Consider the following 27,197-nt stretch of genomic DNA (forward strand, 5'->3'; position numbering starts at 1 on the left):
AATACAGTGCCACTGACACGGCCCGCTTCCAAAACCTGTGGGTTCTCCTTCACCGCAGCCAACGTGAGTAAAACATTTAAACGTGTTAACCCTCGCAAGGCTGCCGGCCCAGACGGCATCCCTAGCCACATCCTCAGAGCATGTGTTTACAGACATATTAAATCAATCCCTATCCCAGTCTGCTGTTCCCACATGCTTCAAGAGGGCCACCATTGTTCCTGTTCACAAGAAAGGTAAGGTAACTGAGGTAAACGACTCACTTCAGTCATCATGAAGTGCTTTGAGAGACTAGTTAAGGATCATATCACCTCCACCCTACCTGACACCCTACACCCACTCCAATTTGCTTACCGCCCCAATAGGTCCACAGACGACGCAATCGCAATCACACTGCCCTAACCCATCTGGACAAGAGGAATACCTATGTAAGAATGCTGTTCATCGATTACAGCTCAGCATTTAACACCATAGTAACCTCAAAACTCGTCATTAAGCTCGAGACCCTGGGTCTCGACCCCGCCCTGTGCAACTGGGTCCTGGACTTCCTGACGGGCCGCTCCTAGGTGGTGAGGGTAGGTAACAACATCTCTACCCCGCTGATCCTCAACACTGGGTCCCCACAAGGGTGCTTTCTCAGCCCCATCCTGTACTCCCTGTTCACCCATGATTGCGTGGCCATGCACGCCTCCAACTCAATCATCAAGTTGGCAGACGACACTACAGTGGTAGGCTTGATTACCAACAATGACGAGACGGCCTACAGGGAGGAGGTGAGGGCCCTCGGAGGGTGGTGTCAGGAAAATAACCTCACACTCAACGTCAACAAAACAAAGGAGATGATCGTGGACTTCAGGAAACAGCAGAGGGAGCAGTCCCCACTATCCACATAGACGGGACAGTAGTGGAGAAGGTGGAAAGTTTTAAAAGTTCCCCGGCGTACACATCACGGACAAACTGAAATGGTCCACCCACACAGACAGCGTGGTGAAGAAGGCGCAACAGCGCCTCTTCAACCTCAGGAGGCTGAAGAAATTCAGCTTGTCACCAAAAACACTCAAACTTTCACAGATGCACAATCGAGAGCATCCTGTCGGGCTGTATCACCGCCTGGTACGGCAACTGCTCCGCCCACAACCGTAAGGCTCTCCAGAGGGTAGTGAGGTCTGCACAATGCATCACCGGGGCCAAACTACCTGCCCTCCAGGACACCTGCACCACCCGATGTCACAGGAAGGCCAAAAAGATCATCAAGGACATCAACCACCCGAGACACTGCCTGTTCACCCCGCTATCATCCAGGAGGCGAGGTCAGTACAGGTGCATCAAAGTGGGGACTGAGAGACGGAAAAACAGCTTCTATCTCAAGGCCATCGGACTGTTAAACAACCATCACTAACATTGACTGGCTGTTGCCAACATACTGACTCAAATCTCTAGCCACTTTAATAATAAAAAATTGGATGTAATAAATGTATCACTAGTCACTTTAAACAATGCCACTTTATATAATGTTTACATACCCTACTGTACTCTATACCATCTACTGCATCTTGCCTATGCCGTTCGGCCATCGCTCATCCATATATTTATATGTACATATTCTTATTCATTCCTTTACACTTGTGTGTGTAAGGTAGTTTTTTGTGAAATTGTTAGATTACTTGTTAGATATTACTGCATGGTCGGAACTAGAAGCACAAGCATTTCGCTACACTCGCATTAACATCTGCTAACCATGTGTATGTGACCAATACAATTTGATTTGATTTGATTTTAAGTGGAGTCCAGTGAAACCGGATCCACCCTAACTAAGGTGCAGATTTTCCTCGGCCTGGAAGATTCCCGTCATCACCTCCATCCCACTTAAATGAACGGTGTAATGACAAAGTACGATACACCCATCAAATGGTGCCTAGTCTATGGCTTTAGTCTAGACACTGGAGTCAGCAAAGCAGTCTCCATCCAGACAAGGCAATGCGCCGTGAATACATATTAAAATACCCAGGGTTCTCCATTCACCCACATTGGATTAACAAGGGAAGAGTCCAAAAGAATGAACTCATAAAAAGTAGGCTTTGGGGGGGGAATAAGGCAGCATCAACTCAAAAAGAAAATCAATTTCATTGCAAATCCAGACAAGCTCTCATCTGCTTTGGCATTTACACAGAGACACAATCCATAATGCAGAATGATAAAAGGCTAGGGTTCTGATTATAATAAAGTGTTGGTTTGGTTCTGACAGGTTAAGTGCTGGGGTTGAGGAGTCCCGTTGGGCTCCTGGCTGTCTGTCTCAGGCCCCTAGTACTATCATTAGTGTTCCTGCCACTCTCTGGGATTCACAGATTGTCTTGTGATGCACCACAGAGGGAGAAAGGTGTGTGTGTGTGTGTGTGTGTGTGTGTGTGTGTGTGTGTGTGTGTGTGGAACTAAACCTCCAGAGTCCGACAGGGAGCACAGCAAGAGGGTCTCAATCATCGTAAAGGTCATGTGGCGGTGTGTGTATGCTTGTATAATTTGTGTGTGTGTGTAGCGTGTGTGTGTGCATTGCTTTCATGCGAGCACATGCGCAGATGTGTACACTGACAACAGGGGTGGTGCAGTAGAGATCTTAGCTGTCTCAATGAGATTCGTACGGGCAGTCAAGCCAGAAACAGAGGGGAAGCAGCAGCAGTAAGCATCATCTCTGATCTCTACTACAGAAGAGACTCTTGAAAGGGAGTCAAATACTGAAGTGAAAAGAGTGGAGACAGGCAAAGTGCAGGTCAATAATGGGACACACCAGTGTAGCCTAGAGGGACTATTCTGCTAATGGTAGTCTTTCAGGGGAACATTGTAGGCACGGAGAGAGGGTGTGTGTGTGTGTTAAAGCATCCATAGAGTTAGTATTATTTACCTACAGCCATCAAGCTCCAAGCAACTGGGCACAGGTTTCCATGGTGACACATTAACACACAAAACTGACATAATGAGTTAGTCTATTTTGAACGTGATACAGACCTACACACACCAAATGTACTGTAGCGTTGCTTATTCAACTGTCCTCAGAAGGACGACTTGTGAGAAAAATGTAATTTCACAAAATGTCAAGGCGACCTAATAACGCCGTCTAACCTAAGCCAGTCTAATATCTTATCCAACACGTCGGTGTCTTTTATCATGACATTAACTTGATCCACTAATGTCTGTGTCAGACAAAGCAATAAAACAGCAGAGATGACGGTTGGCTTTAAATATTATAGCAACCATACAGTGGGTATCATACGTATTCACTTCCCTTGGATTTCTTCACATTTTATTGTGTTAAAAAGTGAGATTAAAATGGATTTAATTAATGATCTACACAAAACACTATGTAATGTCAAAGTGGAAGAATAAGTCAATGCATATTAGAAAGACCTTTGGCAGCGATTACAGCTGTAAGTCTTCTTGGGTAAGTCTCTAAAGCCTTGTTCTCACTGCAGGCCTTAATGCTCAAATCAGCTGTTGTTTTCAAATCTGTTTTGGAAATACAAGTGACCAAATGGGATTTGATGTGTTCATACAGCAGTTATTTGCTGACATGGCTTCGGAAGTTGTCATAGTAATGACGGGTGTGTGCAGAGTGGTGTAGTCTGACTGTTGGTGGTGCTCCTATCAGTCAGAAGTTATGTATCAAGCTAAGGTGGCAATGCCTGCCATGGACGTTTCACAGTTGATTTGGATGTTCACAATCAGTGTAAGATAAGGATAAGATGATCCTTGAAAACAAGTATTTTTTGGGCTACAGACAGCAGTCAACTAGCTAGCTAGGTAGCTGTTTGGCTTTCTAGCACAATCACTTACTTGTTTGTAAACAATTAACAAGCTGGTTAGCTTACACATGTTCTTGTCAAACAGAAGTTAGCAAGCAACAAGATATGCCAAATAACAGTCTAAAAAACATTTCAGATTAAAATAAATTATAATCAGATTTTACCATTCAGACACAGGCCAGGAATCAGATTTGTATTTGACTTTAAACCAGTTATGGAAGTGGATTGAAATGTGGCTTGAAATATCGGATTCCACGGGCTTTTTGGCTGTTAAGACTAGAGCTCTGGCGGTCATTACATTTTGTCAGCCGTTGATTGTCAAGCATATAACTGCCGGTCTCACTGTAATTTACCGTTAATAAACAAAAACACATTTCACACCTCCTGACTTCCACACATAGCCTACAAGCCACTGATGCAAACCTTCGGAACATATACATTTTAACAACAAAAAAATATGAAATATAGCCACCACAATAAATCCATTATTTATTCTAAAACAGATCTAAAGAAACATGATATGAAGAAAATGTAGTCTATTTCAGAAGAACAGAATAGCATACTCTGAGTTGTCCTTATGTTAGGTCCTGATCTGGCTATGCCATATGGCTGTGGGCTACATTAGGAAGTACCATTATCATGCACCTGTCTCCAAACAGGGGCAAAAATACTTGTCATCTATGTAAATAGTGAATGGAGGACACCTTTCCCATGGTTATTTTTCATGCCAGCCAGGTAGGCTATACTCCTGTTGTAAAGAGAAGCAATATGCTTAATATTAGGAAAGTTGAGAAATATAGTAGGCCTAGCCTATAGAACACGGATGGGATACTCCTCTTTTTAATAGAGGCCATCACTCTGTTTTCTCAGGCAATTGCATAGCCAATAGAAATGTAGCGCAACATGAGCCCTCATGAAGTGTTTGATTAGATTTTCGAGAACATTTGCATTGATGTCAGAGTGATTAGAGGGACAATAGAGTGCTGAGTACCAGGCAATTAGCACGTTTGGTATGCTACTAATGACCATCAGCAGCATCAGAGCTTGGAGAAGCCTAATTACCGTGACCAAATGCTCAGGTGGAATTTGACTGCCGTCATGACTTGTGAGCGCCACTGTGGTGGTAATGCGGTCACCGTAACAGCCCTAGTTCAGACTTTACTCAACTGGATTGTGCAACATTTGCCCAATATTCTTTTAAAACTTATTCAAGGTCTGTCAATGGGATTATGGCTAGACAGCAATTTTCAAGTCTTGCCAAAGATTCAAGCAGATTTCAGTCAAAACTGTAACTTCGCCACTCAGGAACATTGACTGTCTTCTTGGTAAGCAACTCCAGTGTAGATTTGGACTTGTGTTGTTATTGTCCTGCTGAAAGGTGAATACCTCTCCAAGTGTCTAGTGTAAAGCAGACAATCAGGATTTCCTCTAGGATTTTGCCTGTGCTTAGGTCCATCCTGTTTCTTTTTATCCTGAAAATTTGCCCCAAACATAGAGCTTTGCATTTGGGCCGAAAAGTGTATTCCTTTGCTGTGTTCTTTTTTGCAATATTACTTTAGTGCATGTTTTGGAATATTTTTTATTGTGTATACTTTTTTCCCCCTTTTCAATTCGTCATTATTGTGGAATCACTACAATGTTGATCCATTCTCAGTTTTCTTCCCCCAACACCGCCATTGAACTCTGTATCCGTTTTAAAATCACCAATGGCGACATCCCTGAGCAGTTTCCTTCATGTCCTGCAGATCAGTTCAGAAGGACAACAAAATCTGCGATGTGTGTGAGTGGTTTGATAAATCATCCACAGCATAATTATTAACTTGACCATGCTTAAAGAGATATTCAATGTCTGATTTGTTATTTGTTACCCATCTACCAAATCACTGCCCTTCTTTATGTGGCTTTCGAAAAGCTCCTTGGTCTATGCTAGAAATTCAATAATTGACCGAGGGACCTTACAGATGTTGTGTGTATGTATTTATTCGACATTTTATTTAACTAGGCAAGTCAGTGAAGAACACATTCTTATTTACAATGACGGCCTACACCGGCCAAACACGGACGATGCTGGGCCAATTGTGTCGCCATATGGGACATCCAATCACGGCCTGGATTTGAACCAGGGTGTCTGTAGTGACGCCTCTAGCACTGAGATGCAGTGCCTTAGACCGCTGTGCCAGAGGAAAAAAATAAGGTCAACCCCTCAACGTAGCTTAAGCCACATTGTATATAGCCACATTTCACTTCTGAACGAATTAAGGCTTAACAAAGGGGGTAAATACTTACGCAAATCAAATTTTATTTGTCACATACGCCGAATACAACAGGTTTAGACCTTACAGTGAAATGTTTACTTACAAGCCCTTAACCGACAGTGCAGTTAAGAAAACAACTAAAAAGTAAGAGAAGAAAAACAAAATTATAAAGCAGTAGTAAATAACAAAAACGGGGCTATATACAGGGGGTACCGGTACAGAGTCAATGTGTCAATGTGCGGGGGCACCGGTATCGAGGTAATTGTGGGTAGGGTTATTAAAGGGGGGGTAGCCAATTGATTAGCTGTTCCGGAGTCTTATGGCTTGGGGGTAGAAGCTGTTTAGAAGCCTCTTGGACCTAGACTTGGTGCTCCGGTACCACTTGCCGTGCGGTAGTAGAGATAACAGTCTATGACTAGGGTGGCTGGAGTCTGACAATTTTTAGGGCATTCCTCTGACACCGCCTGGTATAGAGGTCCTGGATGGCAGGAAGCTTGGCCTCAGTGACGTACTGGGCCGTACACACTACCCTCTGTAGTGCCTTGCGGTTGGAGGCTGAGCAGTTGCCATACCAGGCAGTGATGCAACCCGTCAGGATGCTCTAAAAGCTGTACAACCTTTTGAGGATCTGAGGACCCATGCCAAATCTTTTCAGTCTCCTGAGGGGTAATAGGTTCTCTCGTCCCCTCTTCACGACTGTCTTGGTGTGCTTGGACCATGTTAGTTGTTGATGTGGCTCTCAACCTGCTCTACTGCAGCCCTGTCGATGAGAACGGGGGCGTGCTCGGGGGCGTGCTCCTTTTCCTGTAGTCCACAATCATCTCCTTAATCTTGATCATGCTGAGGGACAGGTTGTTGTCCTGGCACCACACGGCCAGGTCTCTGACCTCCTCCTTATAGGGTGTCTCATTGTTGTTGGTGATCAGGCCAACCACTGTTGTGTCATCAGCAAACTTAATGATGGTGTTCGAGTCGTGCCTGGCCATGCAGTCATGAGTGAACAGGGAGTACAGGAGGGGGCTGAGCACGCATCCATGAGGGGCCCCCGTGTTGAGGATCAGCGTGGCGGATGTGTTGTTACCTACCCTTACCACCTGGGGGCGGCCCGTCAGAAAGTCCAGGATCCAGTTGTAGAGGGAGGTATTTAGTCCCAGGGTCTTAGCTTAGTGATGAGCTTTGAGGGCCCTATGGTGTTGAATGCTGAGCTGTAGTCAATGAACAGCATTCTAACATAGGTGTTCCTTTTGTCCAGGTGGGAAAGGGCAGTGTGGAGTGCAATAGACATTGCATCATCTGTGGATCTGTTGGTGCGGTATGCAAATTGGAGTGGGTCTAGTGTTTCTGGGATAATGGTGTTGATGTGAACCATGACCAGCCTTTCAAAGCATTTCATGTCTACAGATGTGAGTGCTACGGGTCGGTAGTTATTTAGGCAGGTTACCTTAGTGTTCTTGGGCACAGGGACTATGGTGGTCTGCTTAAAAGATGTTGGTATTACAGACCGGGACAGGGAGAGGTTGAAAATGTCACTGAAGACACTTGCCAGTTGTCAGCGCATGTTCTGAGTACACGTCCTGCTAATCCGTCTGGCCCAGCGGCCTTGTGAATGTTGACCTGTTTAAAGGTCTTACTTACATCAGCTGCGGAGAGAGTGATCACACAGTGATCCAGAACAGCTGATGCTCTCAAGCATGTTTCAGTGTTACTTACATAGTAACACTGAATTTTGTTTTCACTTGTAAAAACGTGTAGAATTGTCTTGTCACTTTGACATGAAGTATTGTGTAGATCAATAACAACAAAATCACTTTCTAAATCCATTTCAATCCCACTTTAACGCAACAAAATGTAAGGGGGGTGAATACTTCTGATAGCCACTGTACATGGGACATGATATTATGCAGTGTGTTTAACTCTCTCTGCCTATAGCTTCCCAGTAGCAGGGCAATAATATGCTGCAATTTCATGGAGTTTTCCCTCTAAGGCCAACAAACCGTCTTACATAAAGCATTCAGCTGGGAGGCAGAGCGGCGTGTGTCTGTGAGAGAGAGAGAGCTGTGTGTGTATGGAAGCGAGAGAACAGTGTTTATGTGTGTGAGATAACAGTGTCTGTGTCTATGTGCGCGGGAGAGGGACACGAGGTGACGTAGGGCCTGTCGTCAGCAGCTCTCTCTCTCTCCCATGTCCTGTCTGTTCCTGCGGTTGATACTCAGAACGGAATGAGAGAACGAGAGATAGATATGGTGAGTAAGTAAGTGACAGAGGGAGAGAGAGGGAGTGAGTGAGTGAGAGAGAGCACACATCCCGCGGGCATCGGCTTTCACTATGAGCTTGTCATACAGGGAAGGCGAGAGAGGGAAGGAGACGGAGAGGAGTGGGCACAGTGCTAAAACCACAAGGCAGCCAGGGATGCCCGGCACATGGCAGAGCACCATCTAGGACGAGGAGGAGAGGAAGTGAAATGACCTGCCTTTTCATACTAGACAGCACTCTTACCGCAGCAAAACCATAAAACTATCAAGTTGTTCTCCTATGATGACGCAAGTGTGTTTTGACGGGAGATGGTGTGTGGTTTATTTACACTGACTCTTCTGGTTTCATACAATATTAAAGCGTCCTCTGCATCATACGGCCATGGAAATGCATCTTTGGGCAGTGTGTGTGTGGGCAGTGCGTGCACAGCATGTGTGTCTATCCTGAGGAAAACCCATTGCTCCAGATGTGAGCCGGGAGAGACATACGACAGATTGGGGCCATGCGTCAGACATGGATCGAGCCCATTCTGGGTAACATGCGCACACACACACACACACACACACACACACACACACACACACACACACACACACACACACACACACACACACACACACACACACACCTCTAAAGGCCAATTTATGATGTAACTGATGGTTAGGGGCTGAGATGTACACTAAAATTGAGGAAATGGTGGTTAATGTAGAGTTAAGTAGGCCTCTCTCTCCTAGAAGTCCATTGACCTTGTCGTTCCACTGCAAACAATGCCTACAGAAAGAATTCACATCATTGACTTTTTCCACATTTTGTTGCGTTACAGCCTGAATTTAAAATGGATTAAATTGAAATGGTGTGTTACTGGCCTACAGACAATACCCCATAATGTGAACGTGGACTTATATTTTTAGATTATTATTTTACTTAGTAATTAAAAATTAAAAGCTTAAAATGCCTTGAGTGCTTAACAAGTCAAATAAGTTGCATCTTTGAATTACTACCTCATCTCTGTACCCCACACATACAATTACCTATAAGGTCTCTCAGTCGAACAGTGAATTTCAAACACAGATTCAACTACAAAGACCAGGGAGGTTTTTCAATGCCATGCAAAGAAGGGCACCTATTTGTAGATGGGTAAAAAAAAAAAGCAGACATGAAATATACCTTGGAGCATGGTGAAGTTATTAATTACACTTTGGATGGTGTATCAATACACCCAGTCACTACAAAGACGCAGGCGTCCTTCCTAACTCAGTTGCTGGAGAGGAAGGAAACCGCTCAAGGATTTCAACATGAGGCCAATGGTTACTTTAAAACAGTTTGAGTTTGATGAATGTGATAGGAAAAAACTGAGGATGGATCAACAACATTGTAGTTACTCCACAGTATAAACATGATTGATGGAGTGAAAAGAAGGAAGCCTGTAGAGAATGCAAATATTCCAAAACATAGCCTAAAACACAAGGCCAAATATACACTGGAGTTGCTTACCAAGACAACATTGAATGTTCCGAAGTGGCCTAGTTACAGTTTTGACATATATCAGCTTGAAAATCTATGGCAAGACTTGAAAATTGCTGTCTATCAATGATCAACAACAAACTTGACAGAGCTTGAATCATTTTTTTTAAATAAAAGTGCAAATATGTACAATTATGCAAAGCTCTTAGAGATTCAGAAGAACTCAGTTGTAATCAGTGCCAAAGGTGATTCTAACATGTATTGACTCATGGGTGTGAATACTTATGTAAATGAGATATGCCTATTTCATTTTCAATAAATGTGCAAATATTTCTAAAAACATGTATTGTGTGTAGATGGGTTAGAATCAACAACAAAAAATTCAGGCTGTAACAACAAAATGTGGATTAAGTCAAGGTGTATGAATACTTTCTGAAGGCACTGTAGCATAGAACCCATCCAGGTCTAGGTTCATGGAAAATAAATGGGACTTAAAATGTAGGCCAATGCTATGTTTAGCTGACAAAGGAAAAGGCAGAAACTCAACACTAGGCTATACAAATTCAATTTGCCCATCTTTCAAATTTTGCTAAATATAACTGAGGGAAGGTTCAAGAAAATTGCAAGTGATGCTTTCCAACATACTAACAGCATACTGTGGGCCAAACTGTGCTGATATGACCAGTATAGTTACTGTATCTGTCAGGAAATGGAGGATTACAAAACACACACACACACACACACACACACACTAGCCCATCTACCGCCACACACAGTGTGTCCTCTCCTCTACACTCATCTTTCTGGATCTCTCCATTCCCGACACAAGCCGGCCAGCCGTGCCCACTTTAATCCCTGTAAGCCCTGGTAAAAATGCTAACATATGAGAAGGGATTTGGAGAATAGGAGTTTTGGGGCTAAATCTATGTGCATTAGACCTATCTGTGTGTGCGTCTCGCTCTCTCAATCCCAGTGAAACAGTCTGGAGGGACTCCCAAAGTCTCTGATCTCCAGGCCCTTTCCCATTCACACTTGTTTACTCTCTATCTCTCCATTTCCCCCCTTGTTGCCATGCAGTAGTACATCTCTGCCAGGCCATCCATCAACAGTCTCTTTCCTGTCTTCTTTTCTCTCAGCGCATGCTCCCTCCTTCGCTTTTTCACAACCGATTGTTGGAAGGAAGGAGTATTTTTAAGAACTCAATCAACGCCCATTTCTCCATCCCTGAGCTCTCAACACAGAGAGAGAGAGAGGCGCTGATAAAATGGCCCAACCTGTTATTGACTTCAACTTAGAAAGTGCTAGCCATTGCTTTTTTCCCTTTCACTAGAGCTACTGAGCAGCCTGCCTGGCCGAGTCCAGTCAGTCTCACCTCTGGGGAAATCCCCAATTGCCTTGCTACAGAAAACACATTTAAGAAAGGTCACAGGCCCCTGGTTTAAGGGGATTTATTCCTCTTTTCCGTCTTTCTCCCCCTCTCTTTTGGACGTCATATTCCACTCCTTTGCCGACTGACTCGCCTTCTCCCTCTCCATTGCTGTTTCTTTTATTCCCGGTGCTGCAAAGCTGCTTGGCTGGTGGAGTGTTCTGTGGAGGATTCTTGGAGTAGCTAAATGCGGTGTGGTTAACATGTCTGTATGACAGGTGTACGCACCAGATTAGACCCACTTAGCTTGTTTGGACAAATCCTCAGGTTTTAAAAGGGGAGGAGAGGAATGGAGATGACATTTTAGAGAAACTGACTGCAGTAGGTTTGTACGAGGAGACTGGTTCAGATAGTCCATGCAGGAGTGGGGAATGTCAGAATCATGAGATCAGCATTAGAAGTACCAATAAATACACACACACACACACACACACACACACACACACACACACACACACACGACAACCACATACGTGCAAACGAGGAACATGAAGTGCACATACACTTATAAAAACTAAAATATTCACACCAACTGCACCGACACACATGCAGCACACACACACCTTTGTTCCCTGAACATAAACTCCCAACAAATCTATCCCCCCCAAAAAAGCGTAGAAGCAGGTGATTTCCCTCATCTCGTTTGCGATGTACCAATATCAGCGCCTGACTGTGCATGCTCACACCTCTCTGCATTAGCCTGCATTACAGCATCCTATCACATTGTTCCCCCGCAGCCCTTTTGACTCATCTCCAGCCTAGTAGCCTGGGAACAGATTGTTCATTTGAATGGTAGCAGGGGCTTCAATCTGCCCAACGAGCTCCCAGTGTCTGAGTGCTGCACTGAGCAGGAATACATTAAAGCGCCAAATGGCACCCTATTCCCTATATAGTACACTACTTTTGACCAAAGCCCCATGGTCCCTGGTCAAAAGTAGTGCACTATATAAGGAATAGGGTGCCATTTGGAATGCAAACCAGGTTACTTAGAGGGAAAGTTTACCTGTAATGAAATCAAAATTGGGAATATTAGAGGTTAAGTCACAGGCTTCACTGGGTTCTCCATCTAGACTAGCTACCTTCCTCACTGGGTTCTCCATCTAGACTAGCTACCTTCCTCACTGGGTTCTCCATCTAGACTAGCTACCTTCCTCACTGGGTTCTCCATCTAGACTAGCTACCTTCCTCACTGGGTTCTCCATCTAGACTAGCTACCTTCCTCACTGGGTTCTCCATCTAGACTAGCTACCTTCCTCACTGGGTTCTCCATCTAGACTAGCTACCTTCCTCACTGGGTTCTCCATCTAGACTAGCTACCTTCCTCACTGGGTTCTCCATCTAGACTAGCTACCTTCCTCACTGGGTTCTCCATCTAGACTAGCTACCTTCCTCACTGGGTTCTCCATCTAGACTAGCTACCTTCCTCACTGGGTTCTCCATCTAGACTAGCTACCTTCCTCACTGGGTTCTCCATCTAGACTAGCTACCTTCCTCACTGGGTTCTCCATCTAGACTAGCTACCTTCCTCACTGGGTTCTCCATCTAGACTAGCTACCTTCCTCACTGGGTTCTCCATCTAGACTAGCTACCTTCCTCACTGGGTTCTCCATCTAGACTAGCTACCTTCCTCACTGGGTTCTCCATCTAGACTAGCTACCTTCCTCACTGGGTTCTCCATCTAGACTAGCTACCTTCCTCACTGGGTTCTCCATCTAGACTAGCTACCTTCCTCACTGGGTTCTCCATCTAGACTAGCTACCTTCCTCACTGGGTTCTCCATCTAGACTAGCTACCTTCCTCACTGGGTTCTCCATCTAGACTAGCTACCTTCCTCACTGGCTGAAACACTTTCCAGAGGTAATATCTGTGAAATGTTCTGGATCTTCCTGCGGAAGGGATTTGTGACAGACAGGAACACAGAAACACACACAGAGAGAGACAGGCTGTGGGCATTAAACTCAGTCTGACCATTGTTGATAGTCTGGCATATATCTGTGACGGATTTTGGGGATGAAAGCTGTTCCCTTCTGTCCCGATCTAACCTGCCTCCCCTCCCCTCCCTTCCTAATCCTCCCAAATGGTTTCTGATGGAGTTTCCACGCTTACCCTGCCATTTCATGGAAGACTGTGGGAAACTGGCGGTAAGTAGAGACACCATTTTGGAGACAGAAGCTAGCATCTCATGACAATGAAGCAAGGTACAAAGGTGTTAACACAATGTCACAATTGGTTGTGTGGCAAAACCAGCCGCATGAAAATGTTGACATAGCATGTACTTCAGTGGTCACGTTCAAAGAGTTGGCTAGGCAGAGACTGACCATAAAACAGTTTGGACAGAATATTAGACTAACTCTTAGAGGCTTTCTTTAGCACGGTTGTGCTGCAATTGGGAATGCACTCAGCTAGCCAGCAAACTCAGAGATAGAGGCAGAGACAGACAGGCGAGTTTCATTTTCACCAGCCCCTGAAAAGGTCTAGAGAGGAATGGGAGAAGAGGGAGATTGAGAGAGTAGCCCCCCACCACCCACATGTCCTCTGCTCCCAAGCTAAAAGTCAGGGAGATTTAAGGCCTCTCATGGTTGGGCATTAACATGTCTTTACCCAGCAAGCTGAGAATGGAGCCCTCTCTATTTACAGCCCGCTAGCCCGTCAGGCAGTTGGCAAGGCGACACAGTGAGGGATAATACGCACGCCACGACGCTTCCGGAATCTTAATGGAGCCTCCTCGACCAATGACATGGCCGGGATAGACGGCGGCAGAATTTGCATATGGTCGAATGGGTGAGCGACAGGGGGTTGGCCCCACCCCCTTGGTACCGGATGCCAGGGAGAGCACTGGTTGGATGGTTCCTAAATGTGACAGTGTGTGTGTGTCCCAGAACATTAACACACACGTTGGCTAATTACACCACTAAATATCTAAAAGGTCACACTAAAGAAACACAAGAGGACTAAATCCAAACGTTGTTAGGCTACAAAACACACAATTGACCTTCAAATCTCACCACCACAAACGCTATGCCTCAGATGTGCAATAAGCCATATCAAAAAAGATATGATGATTCTCAAATCCCAAAATGTAATTTGGGCGACTTCAATAGTGTTTTTATTAAATGTTTGTCTGCTAGGCTATTTAGAAGGCTTTTAACAGGCGATGATGATGATGATGATGATCACTGGGTTGGCTACTTTAAGCCTGCTTTCTTCCACTTCCAGCTGACATGAGGCTAGCTAATCCACTAGCTCTGGCGGGGCTACAAACTGGCCCCAAACATAATGAAGGTCATTAGTCTATAAACAATGGCTATTATGAGAGCTGCTGTAGCACACTAGGGGGATGAAAGGAGAGAGAGGGGGATGAAAGGAGAGAAATGGGGATGAAATGAGAGAAAGGGGATGAAAGGAGAGAGAGGGGATGAAAGGAGAGAGGGAGAGGATAGATTGAGAGAGAAAGATAGAGATGAGGAGGAAGGGGGGAGAAAGAGGTAGAGATCAACACTGAGAAGGACAGAGATCAACAGAGTGAGAGAGGGATGGAGGGAGAGAGAGACAAAGAGAGGGTTTGAAGTGTGGATTCACTTAGACTGAACCCTTAAGCTCCCAATAGCATGTCACACATATACACGTCTCACACTCCCACACCATCTGGGCAAATACAATTAACCACTGACTGGCCTTCAAATATTAGACCACGCACAAATACACTGTTAAGGAGGGAGGGAGAGGAGAGTGTGAGAGAAACAAGAGACAGACAAGCTACCACACAGGTTGAGGTGAGATTACCTATGGTGGGTTAAATTCACCTAAGGTCATTTAACTGACAGCTTAATGTGATAAAATAAAAACACATTGTGGATTACAGAATCTAATCTAGTTGCAATGTAGCATATGTCTGGGTGCGTGTACAGGTGTGTGTGTGTGTGTGTGTGTGTGTGTGTGTGTGAGGAGTGTGTCCATTGTATGCTGGACAACTGCCAGCTGTCACACTGGCGCGTGTGTATTGTGTGTGTAATGAGAATAATGATTCATGGTAAAATCCCTCACACGGTTTAAGCTCTCTCGCCGGGGTGGCGGCGGTCTTTGTGGGTGTAATCTCTCCCAGAATTAATTCCTGGAAATTGAAATGAAAAATGGGAAAAGAAGTGTCCAACCCCTGTCCTCTTCCCCAAGGTCAGTCAGTGTGCGTTCCCTCCTCTGAGAAATAATACTAAAACTAGCAGAGGACTGAAAACTGAACGTGTGGAGAGAGAGAGAGAAGGGGACAAAGTTCCCAGCGGAGGGCTGGGCAGTGGGCTGGAGAAATGGTTAAACCCAGTTAACTGGGGATGAGGCTGAGCAGAACTGATGAGAGAGAGGACTGTGGTCTCTCTAGATACTGTAGAGGTGGAGGACACACACACACATAAACACTATGAACGCACACAGCTAACGCAAAAAGAAATGAGCACATACAAACTCACAAACACACACACACAGAAGCAGAGACGTCTTTCCCCAAGCACACACGCCTTTAAGGCTCACATGCTCTACAGCCAGGCAGGTCCCCCATGATACAAGTCAGTATTCAACGTCCATCCATGTCTGAGGATGTCGGGAGATGACATGGAAACCAGCCACTAGGAGAAACAGTGAGCGCTGTAACCTTCAAGTTGGGTTTTGCTAGGGCGTTGGGGACGGGAACGGGAACGGGGACGGCGGATGGGAGTAAGCATCTGCCTCCGATTCCAAAGGTTACAAGATAGAATCCAGCGTTAGATGTTTGCACTGATTTTTTCGGAGCGATTACTTCATCCAAAGTTATTTGCCGGCCAGAAAAGGGACAGTGATTTGAAAACTTTTAGGTCTATTAGAATTTTTTTAATAATTTCCATCTAGTTTTAGACATTCAAGAGTGACCTGGACCTTAACCCAAAATAATACATTCCCCAATGTTTTTTAGTCAAACCTCCCCTGGGCCAGATTGAATGGGCTCGTATGTTGCCTACACTCTCAAACTAACCAGAACGCACACAAATCCTCATTTCTGGCAAGGGCTGTGCAATGACATAATATTCATTAGATCGATCATCCTGCTACTGTGTACAGTATATAATCAGATTAGCATTAGGGATATATGGCAGGACAAACACTCATTGGTCCTCTCGCTCCCTCATCTCTCACACACAGCTGACCTACATGTGACTGGTAGCATCCCAGACTCGCTGGCTGTAGCCCCAAGGCCTGGGTTCTGCACCACACACACCACACACACACACACACACACACACACACACACACACACACACACACATCTACCCTTGAAACGCTAACTGACTGGCAGACCCACCGCGCCAAAGTGGAGTTAGTGCAGCTAAGTCTTTCAACGTTAAATTCATCAGATCCCCCCAGTAAGCAGTCAGGGGCCGACCACAACTCAACCAGGCTCCCTTCTGCCATCAGGGCAGAGCTGCCATTTTGGGTCAATTCAATGTGGCATTAGGGGGAACTGTTTCAATGAGTCAATCCTGGGCAGGCAAAAAGGAGAGGCACCTACCAACTACCAGCCGTGGTCATTATGGGTTGATGGGTCATTTTGGTAGGGAATTCTCATACTGACCCTTGGGTCAAACGCAACACACACACACTGTCCCCGCTCTAAACAGACTGAGCGCCTGCCAGTACCACTGCTCACCTCATCCACACATAACATTACATTTGGGCTTGGCCCAGGCCCATTATAACAGAAGGACGATTGACATCGCAGGCTGATGCTGTGACTGGGTGCATGGAGCTGTGCAGATTATCCCGGGTTAGGTCTTCCGGCTGTGTGTGTGTGTGTGTGTGTACATGCTATGTCAACGTCCTCTCACTGTCAACTGCGCTTATTTTCAGCAAACTTAACATGTGTAAATATTTGTATGAACATAACAAGATTCAACAACTGAGACATAAACTGAACAAGTTCCACAGACATGTGACTAACAGAAATGGAATAATGTGTCCCTGAACAAAGGGGGGGTCAAAATCAAAAGTAACAGTCAGTATCTGTTGTGGCCACCAGCTGCATTAAATACTGCAGTGCATCTCCTCCTCACGGACTGCACCAGATTTGCCAGTTCTTGCTGTGAGATGTTACCCCACTCTTCCACCAAGGCACCTGCAAGTTCCCGGACATTTCTGGGGGGAATGGCCCTAGCCCTCACCCTCCGATTCAACAGGTCGAAGACGTGCTTAATGGGATTGAGATCCGGGCTCTTCGCTGGCCATGGCAGAACACTGACATTCCTATCTTGCAGGAAATCACGCACAGAACGAGCAGTATCGCTGGTGGCATTGTCATGCTGGAGGGTCATGTCAGGATGAGCCTGCAGGAAGGGTACCACATGAGGGAGGAGGATGTCTTCCCTGTAACGCACAGCATTGAGATTGCCTGCAATGACAACAAGCTCAGTCCGATGATGCTGTGACACACCGCCCCAGACCATGATGGACCCTCCGCCTCCAAATCGATCCCGCTCCAGAATACAGGCCTCGGTGTAACGCTCATTCCTTCGACGATAAACGCGAATTGGACCATCATCCTTGGTGAGACAAAACCGCGACTCATCAGTGAAGAGCACTTTTTGAAGTCCAGTCTGGTCCAGTGACGGTGGGTTTGTGCCCATAGGCGACATTGTTGCCGGTGATGTCTGGTGAGGACATGCCTTACAACAGGCCTACAAGCCCTCAGTCCAGCCTCTCTCAGCCTATTGCGGAAAGTCTGAGCACATCTTTCTTTTGTGTTTTTCAGAGTCAGTAGAAAGGCATCTTTAGTGTTCTAAGATTTCATAACTGTGACCTTAATTGCCTGCCGTCTGTAAGCTGTTAGTGTCTTAACAACCGTTCCACAGGTGCATGTTCATGAATTGTTAATGGTTCATTGAACAAGCATGGGAGACAGTGTTTAAACCCTTTACAATGAAGATCTGTGAAGTTATTTTGATTTTTACGAATTATCTTTGAAAGACAGGACCCTGAAAAAGGGACGTTTCTTTTTTTGCTGAGTTTATTTGATTTCAATACACAAATTGAATCATTGAATGCATAAATTGAACTTGTCTTTTATGATTTGAATATTCAAATGAAATATGTACATATTCAGTATCAATATGGTAGATATTGCATTCATTGACTATCAAGTTTACAAATGATCATTTAATGTTTAAAGTTTTATATATTTCAACTTCTCAGATGCAGTCAGACTCAGTTTTCAAATTCAGTTCTCTAAATTCAGATTCAAAATCAGACAACATCCTGGTACTTTACCAGCAAGGAATGGCAGAAGAGAGTAGATCAACCGCTCGCCGTGTTAAACATGTTTCTGGTGGTTTCTGAAGCCAACGTGGCATGTTGAATTTTTCTTCCTATGAATTTGGCTCTAGCGTTTGGGCTAAAAGCTATTATGGCCCCATTCCTGAACGCGAACTCTCTGGAACAAGGTCCTGCCTTCTGTTCCCCTCTATGACACTCACAGGACACGTAAGAAGGGATTGGGACAAAAACAGCACAATAAACTGCCCCTATCAGACTATAGTTGAACAGCCCAGTCGCTCCCTATTCAATCTTCCTCTTGTGACTGACTGGGTTCCAACCTCCTGCATGTCACAACACTTAGCCCACTTAGCTAAAGCCCATTGGGATGCGTTCAGGAAGGTAATGTAAAGGACACGCTGCTTGCTTAGCGAGTACTGCTTCCCCCTGATTCAGCTCATACCGAGACTCGAACTCAGGACCTCTGCCTCACAAACACACGTGACCCCCCGAAGCGTTCCAACACACCGCACTATTGAAAAACATAGATAGCATCTAAACATAGATAGCTGTGGCACATTGGATTGTATATCAAATATGGCCACCGGTAGAGCCATCAGGGAACTGTGCATTCTATTAGTTGTAATTCTATTTTCTAAACCAGGGTTCCCCAGCTGGCGGCCAAGTGACTTTATTATACGTTTTCTGAGCAAAACAATTATAAATAAACAATAGTTTTATTGTTGGACATAAAATATTGTAAAAACACCAGCAAATCAGCTCTAAGTGATTTGAATGTTGGAAATATTTTCCAAAGTACCCCAAGTGTGATCGTATTCAATGTAAGCAAGGTTTGAAATTATTATGTTTTAGTCAAATATTATTATATCTTCTTGCGTTCAATGTGCAGTCTACAAATTATTTGTACTTATGTTCCAGCCCCATGACCATCCACTAAAGAAAAACTCATCTAGTCTAGTGGAGGAATCGCTGTTCTACACACACCATGAAGACCCTGCACGGTGGCCTGGTGTACTCCAAGCACCACAGTCAGCAGCATCCCACTCTCCGACCAGGGGCCGGACCCCTGACTAATCACCATTCACTCACATCAACTTGAGGAGAGAGGGAGAGTAAGAGGGAGAGGTGGGAGCGAGAGGGGGAGATAAAGGGAGAGAGAATAGTGGGGAAAGGAAGGAGTCAGATATTCTTCCCGGTTCCTGGGAAATGGAGGAGTTGGGGAGAGAGAGAGAAAGGGAAAGAGAGCGAGCAAGCGGTAGAGAGAGTTAGAGAAAACGAGAGAGTGAAAGCGAGAGAGAGAGTAGATGTAAAGTAAAATCATTAATCAAAAAGAGGTGTTTATCATCGAAATCAGAGCGAATTCTCTCTGTCCCTCTCTCTTTATCGCTCCCTCCCTTTCACTTCTTCTGTCCGTCCCTCTCTCTTTATCTCTCGCTCCCTCACTTCTCTCCGTCCCTCTCTTTATCTCTCCCTCCCTCTCACTTCTCTCCGTCCCTCTCTCTCTCTCTCTCTCTCACTTCTCTCTGTCCCTCTCTCGCTCCCTCTCACTTATTCTCTCTGTCCCTCTCTCCCTCTTTCACTTCTTCTCTGTCCCTCTCTCTCCTCTTTCACTTCTCTCTGTCCCTCTCTCTCCTCTAACTTCTTCTCTCTCTCCCTCTTTCACTTCTTCTGTCTCTCTTTCACTTCTTCTGTCTCTCTTTCACTTCTTCTCTCCGTCCCTCTTTCACTTCTTCTCTCCGTCCCTCTTTCACTTCTTCTCTATGTCCCTCTCCCTCTTTCACTTCTCTCTGTCCCTCTCCCTCTTTCACTTCTCTCTGTCCCTCTCCCTCTTTCACTTCTCTCTGTCCCTCTCCCTCTTTCACTTCTCTCTGTCCCTCTCCCTCTTTCACTTCTCTCTGTCCCTCTCTCACTTCTGTCTCTCTGTCTCTCTCTCTCTTTCACTTCTCTGCCTCTCTCTCTCTCTCTCCCTCTTTCACTTCGTCTCTGCCTCTCTCTTTCTCCCTCTTTCACTTCTTCTCTCCGTCCCTCTCCCTCTTTCTCTTCTCTCCGTCTCTCTCTCTCTTTCACTTCTCTGCCTCTCTCCCTCTTTCACTTCTTTCTCTGTCCCTCTCTCCCTCTTTCACTTCTTCTCTCTGTCCCTCTCTCTTTCACTTCTTCTCTCTGTCCCTCTCTCTTTCACTTCTTCTCTCTGTCCCTCTCTCTTTCACTATCTCTACCTCACTCAACAGTAGACCATCTCCCGCCATCCAGTCCTCAAAATGTCCCAGGGCCCAGAGCGCACGTGTGCGCACGCACACACCCACACACACACGTCAGGCAGGATACAATCACTCTACATTGACCTTCTGACAGGAGGACGGAGAGAGAGAGAGAGAGAGAGAGAGAGAGAGAGAGAGAGAGCGCGTGAGAGAGCAATGGGGGAGAGAAAAAGATGAGAAGACAGGGAAACAAGGAGAGAGAGCAAGAGCCCAGGCTTGAGCGAGACTGGAGAGGAGAGAGAGGGGAGAGGAACAGGGTAGAATGAGAGAGGGGGAGCGAGAGAGAGAGAAAGAGAGGGAGAGAGTGGATTAGTTAATGCACAAAAACACTGCATCAAACCAATGCACTGCTCCGAGCGGGATGCGTCAGCAGTACATTCACGTTCCCCACTCAAGGACAAAAGAGAAAGAGAGAGAGCAACAGAGTGAACAAGCGAATGAAAGAGAGAGAGCATGCAAGTGAGAGAGTGAGTAAACGAGAGAGAGAAGCAGCCTTGCACCACACTGGCGCCAGAAAAACGTGCCGGAATAACCTGAGCAGCAGGATTAACACCGGGGCTGCAGGGGTTAAAATCATGTTGCCGTGGGGACACGCTGCCGTTTTCTCCAGTTCACCTGGGCAGCGCTTTATTCTCCCCTAAGCCAGGGAGCCAGAGAGAGAAACAAGAAAGAAAGCGAGAGACAGAGAAAGAGAGGACAGTGGAAGCTAACACGGTTGAGAGGCTTCGCGCTGGCACACACAAAGGACTGAGTGCTTTCAGCTTGGCCACTACCTCAGGACACTGCAGGGGCTGAGAAGAGCGAGAGAAAAGGAGAGAGACACATCCCCGCTCATCTGCTGCTACAGCGGATCTGTTGTCCTCATCCACGCTGCTGTAACATTCACCCCTGTGCCCCGCTCAGCTCTCTCGCTTCACTCTCCTATTCTGCCGCGCGGTGAAGAAAAAAAGGGGTTGAAAACAGGAGCGAAAAAGAGATACGGAGGGAGATAACGCTTTTTAGCCTCTTTTTGCTGTGCTGATATTGCTGCTGAATCTACTCTACCCCCCCCTCGCTACCTCTCTCAACCCTGCTACAAACCCCCACCCACCCTCGGAAGAAATTGACGGATTATTGGGAAGTGCGCGGGAGGCAGGCTGCAGCTGCTGTGTGTGTGTGTGTGTGTGTGTGTGTGTGTGTGAGCGCCGCTGCTGGCGAGCCGTGTTTGCGTGCTGCTGTGCTGGAGCGCAGAGCCAGTTAAGAGGAGAAATAAGCTAATGACCGCAGTGTGTCGTGTAGCCTTTTCAACCCTGCCGAGCGCTACAGAAATCAAGTGGACACGACGCAACACACCGAGAGAGAGAGAGAGGGTGGACTGACTGACTGACCACCAAAAAATAGAAAGAGCCAAGGAAAGGAAAGGGGGGGTCCTGTTTCCCCCCCTCACCTCACCTCAAACAAAAGGGGAAGAACATTTGAAAGGACTGTGGAATTTTTCTTCTTCCTCCTTAACCCCCCACTACCCTGAAACCCCCACCCCCCCACCCATTTTTCTTCTCTGCCTTGGGTTTTCAGAGTGCGGAGTGTGTGTGTCGGTGAGCACGCGTTTGTGCTATGGAGACTTGGAGAAGGCGTTCGGCGGAGGCATCGAGCGGCGGATTCCAAGGACAAGCGGGAGAAGAGCAGCTGAGGGGGAGCGAGTGTGTACTGCTTTAGGAGCCTGACTGGATTCCTACCCATCTAAAACACAAGCTCCGGATGGGCCTTCACATCTTTTCCTTCTTCGGATGATGTTCGCTTGTGTGGAATTATAAAAAGGGGCCATTTTGGCAAAGAATCTTCACTTCATTTGCTTCTGACAGAGCAGAAAGAAGTGTCTTTATTTTTCTGCTCCTTGGATATATACCTGATTTAAACACTCTGTTTGTGATTGACAAAAAAAGAGAAAACAATCTCGTAAGGACCTGTAAATAAAAGCTTGAGGTAGGTGTCTAGCGTTTCCAACCCTATTTCAATCATCTCCATCTCCTATTCTATTATTTTTCTCTTTCTCAAAAACATTTAAGAGCAGTCGTCCTCCCCCCTCCAGTAGTGTCCATGGAAAAGAGAGCCAGAGTCTTGCTTAATCCAGGGTAGGGCAAGCCCTCTCCTGGTTACTCAACAACCAACCCCCCTCCCTCCCCTCTTTATACCCCAACCCCCTCCCACTTTCGACCACCAACCCAATCAGCCAACCAACCAACCCCCAACCCCCCCCCACCTCCGGCCCTCTCCCCCCGGACGATGCTGAATTATGAGCGTGCCACATCATGAGTCTCCTGGGGCGGGTAGCTGTGCGTCGAGCCACCCTGCTCTGTGTTGTGTTCCTGATGGCGCGAGCGTGGAGCAGCGCCTCTCTGGCTATGGCGGGGGCGGCAGTGCCAGGGCCTCAGGGATGCCCACCGCAGTGCTCGTGTAGTAGCCAGCTGAGCAAGGTGGTGTGCACTCGGCGCGGCCTCACTCGCGTGCCCCCGGGCATCCCCACCAACACGCGCCACCTCAACCTGATGGAGAACGCCATTGGAGAGGTGCAGGCCGACACCTTCCGACACCTGCACCACCTTGAGGTTCTGCAGCTGGGCCGCAACGCTATCCGGCAGATCGAGGTTGGCGCCTTCAATGGCCTCACCAGCCTAAACACGCTGGAGCTATTTGACAACCGGCTAACTGGGGTGCCCAGTGGTGCCTTTGAGTACCTGTCCAAGCTAAGGGAATTATGGCTGAGGAATAACCCCATCGAGAGCATCCCTTCGTATGCCTTCAACCGAGTGCCCTCGCTCATGCGTTTGGACTTGGGCGAGCTGCGCAAGCTGGATTTCATCTCCGATGGCGCCTTCGAGGGCCTGCACAACCTCAAGTACCTCAACCTGGGCATGTGCAACATCCGGGGGGAGATGCCCAATCTGAGCCCACTGCTGGGCCTGGAGGAGCTGGAGATCTCGGAGAACCTCTTCTCCGAAATCAAGCCAGGCTCCTTCCGGGGCCTCCGCTCACTCAAGAAGCTGTGGGTGATGAATTCGCAGATTGGGGTGATCGAGCGCAACGCCTTTGATGACCTGAGCTCACTGGTGGAGCTCAACCTAGCCCACAACAACCTGAGCGCCCTGCCACACGACCTGTTCTCCCCCCTCAGGTACCTGGTGGAGCTGCACCTCCACCACAACCCCTGGAACTGTGGCTGTGAAGCCCTGTGGCTGGCGCGCTGGCTGCGAGAGTACATCCCTACCAATTCTACCTGCTGCGGCCGATGCCACGCGCCGGCCCACATGCGGGGCCGCCAGCTGGTGGAGGTGGACCGGGGTGAGACCGGCGTGCTCCAGTGCTCTGCCCCTTTCATAGGCGATGCGCCAAGAGACTTGAACATTTCGGCAGAGCGCGTAGCGGAGCTCCGTTGCCGGACTGCGCCAATGTCCTCGGTCCGGTGGCTGCTGCCCAATGGGACTGTCCTGACGCACGCCTCGGCCCACCAGCGGATCGCCGTGCTCAATGACGGCACACTCAACTTCTCCAACGTCCTGGCGGCTGACACAGGCACCTACACCTGCATGGTGTCCAACGCGGCCGGCAACTCAAACGCCTCGGCCTACCTCAACGTGAGCGCGGCTGAACTCAACACGTCCAACCTCAGCTACTTCACCACGGTGACCGTGGAAGTGCCGGGACCCACCACGGAGATGCCCAAGCCCAAGACCACAACGAGCGCCCCTAACACTGGTAGGGGGGCAGGAGGAGAAGCAGGAGGTGGTACGGGGGGCGCTGGCACCACCACCACCGCCTCGCCCTCCCTCTTTCAGCCCGTCTTCATCTCTACTCCCACCGTTCTGCTCCAGAACACAGAGGGCCAGCCAGGCGCCCGACCGTCCGCCGTTCCTGCCTCCAAGTCCGCCACGGTCAAGCCACCCGACACAGTCCCCAGCCTGGACGAGATGATGAAAACCACCAAGATCATCATCGGCTGCTTCGTAGCCGTCACGCTGCTGGCCGCCGTCATGCTCATCGCCTTCTACAAGCTGAGGAAGCGCCACCAGCAGCGTAGCACGGTGGCAGCCGCCCGTACGGTGGAAATCATCCAGGTGGACGAGGAGGACCTGCCGCCACCAGCTTCTGCTGCCAACGAGATCCGAGACCACACTCTGCCCGAGATACGAGACCACAACAGCATCCAAAAACTGGATTATATCAGCCACAAAACAGACTATGGCTTCCCCAAACCCAAAGCAGACTACAAGGGGGACTACACAATCCACAAGCCCAAACCAGACTACATTATACACAAGCCAAAGGCTGAGTACACCACCTATAATCCAACCGTGGACTACACTACCCACAAATCTACTGTGGAATATAGCGCCCACAAATCTACACCAGATTTTAGCCTTCATAGACCAAAGGCTGACTATAGCCCATTCAGACCTGAATATAGCACTCACAAGCAGCCTAAAGCGGACTATAGCCCCTTCAAACCTGATTACAGTACTCACCCGAGAACACCTAAAGCAGATTATAGCCCCTTCAAACCGGATTATAGCAGTAGCACTCACCCGAGAACACCTAAAGCAGATTATAGCCCCTTCAAATCGGATTATGGCACTCATCCAAAACCCAAACCGGACTATAGCCCATTCAAACCTGACTACAGCACTCACCCACGACCTAAACCAGACTACAGCCCTTACAAACCTGACTACAGCACTCAGTCCAAATCCAAACCGGAGTACATTACACACAAATCCAAACCCGACAACAGTCAATACAAACCCAAATCAGAATACACCCCCAAGGCCGTGCCGGACTACATCGTCTTCAAATCAGACTACAACAGCCCCCACAAACAGGATTATGGCAACCAGAAACCCAAAATGGATTCCAGTCCCCACAAAGCAGACCATCACAAGGTGGACTATCGCACCCTCAAGCCCAAATACAACACGTACAAGCCAGCAGGACACGGGGCTAAATGGACAGAGAACAACATTGGGAACTCTCTCCCTCGAACCTTGCCCAGCGCCATCACAAACCTTCCTGAGCCCTTTGTCATAAAAACTCACACCAAGGAGAAGGTTCAGGAGACTCAGATTTAAAGCCCCCCCACACAACCCCCCTCCCCGGCCACGTCCCAATCCCCATAGCCCCCCCTCTCTTCTCATAACTACATGCAATAGAATGCACAACGGGAAAAAAAGGACAGGAACTTTCTTTTTTGTACAGAGTGCAAAACTTAAAAAGACTGATAATTTCTTGTTGTAAATGCTTATAAATAAATCTATATATGAAACTATTGAAACTACCATGGGCTGGTGATAGAGAAGCATATTATATTAAAAATAAATACATTGAAACTATTTTCTAACTTGTAACTTCTATTTAAAAAGACGAGTTGTTTAACATACTATCTTGACTTTGAGAAATGAGGGTAGACTTGTTTTAAAAAAGAGGCATTCTGTGTGATTTTTTTTAAACCAATGCTACAGAGAATGCAGTGAAAAGAGAAAAAACATTTATACTGAGAAGACTTTCTTTAAGAAAAAAAACATTCAAAAAGAGGTCAGTGTTTGATCTTTACAGGTTTATCTTGTAAAAGCACCATGAATTTGTACTGTGCCAAATGTTACAAATGCAATAAAAATGATTTTTGGAGAGAAAAAAAACAAACAGAGAGAGATGACGTTTTTTTCTCCCTCTTTTTCTCTCCTGGCGTACTGTAGCGAACAGCCAAACGCTTCAGACACTGCAGTAAGACTCTGCAGCTATACTTTAACTCTGCGTGTGCTGGGTGACTCAGACAGAATGAATCACAGCACAGTGCCTGCTGCTGTTTTTAATAACACTTGATATGCCTGTGTGTCGAGGCAGGTGAGAGAAGCTACGTTTAGTACGCAAAACATTAGTCAATGACATGGTACTTAATCAAGGTGTGGCCCATTTCAAAGCGGATACTAGATTTGTCCCGTTTTCATGAAGTTCTCCAAATGCATGGAAACCACGAGAAATAGCTTTTAAAGGGCCTCTATTTATACAGGGGTATTTGAAGTGCTCCCCAGTGATATGTATGAGATTGCACTGCTGTCATGTCAGTGAATGATTGCATGTGTGTAAAGATATGAAGATGTAGGGTGTGATTTGGTGTGCTAACTTGAGGGGGTTGTTTTCTATGTGCTTGACTTCAAGCGGTCAGAGAGGTGTTTTTCACTACAAGACTTGTGGATGTACGAGACAGACCCTGGTGATGTGAGCCTGCACGCTTTCCTCGTGGCCCCCAAAACATCTCCTCATTTCATTCCCCCAGCTGTTGTGGCTTCATCAGTCAGCGACGGTTTTATGATGACAAATGCTGTGGGTCTCGCCGTTAACTGTGCATTCTTCATCTTCAACAATCTCCCTCTCCATCTTAACATAGCCCTAGCCTAGCTCCCCCCTGGCCCTAACCTGGAGAGATGACATG

The 27,197-nt window shown here is 46.9% G+C and overlaps 2 protein-coding genes across 2 annotated transcripts in view; one reads left to right on the plus strand and one right to left on the minus strand.

The window, feature by feature from the left end:
• The window catches only part of LOC106609571 (staphylococcal nuclease domain-containing protein 1), a 341,791-nt gene that overhangs the window by 156,583 nt on the left and 158,011 nt on the right, over nucleotides 1-27,197 (minus strand). The window lies entirely within an intron of this gene.
• LOC106576528 (leucine-rich repeat-containing protein 4) lies at nucleotides 20,994-26,392 on the plus strand. Its single transcript, XM_014153750.2, has one exon. The coding sequence runs from the start codon at nucleotides 23,026-23,028 to the stop codon at nucleotides 25,834-25,836; it is 2,811 nt and encodes a 936-aa protein (XP_014009225.2). The 5' UTR covers nucleotides 20,994-23,025; the 3' UTR covers nucleotides 25,837-26,392.

Source organism: Salmo salar, chromosome ssa17 (genome assembly GCF_905237065.1).
Source record: "Salmo salar chromosome ssa17, Ssal_v3.1, whole genome shotgun sequence".
Taxonomy (NCBI): domain Eukaryota; kingdom Metazoa; phylum Chordata; class Actinopteri; order Salmoniformes; family Salmonidae; genus Salmo; species Salmo salar.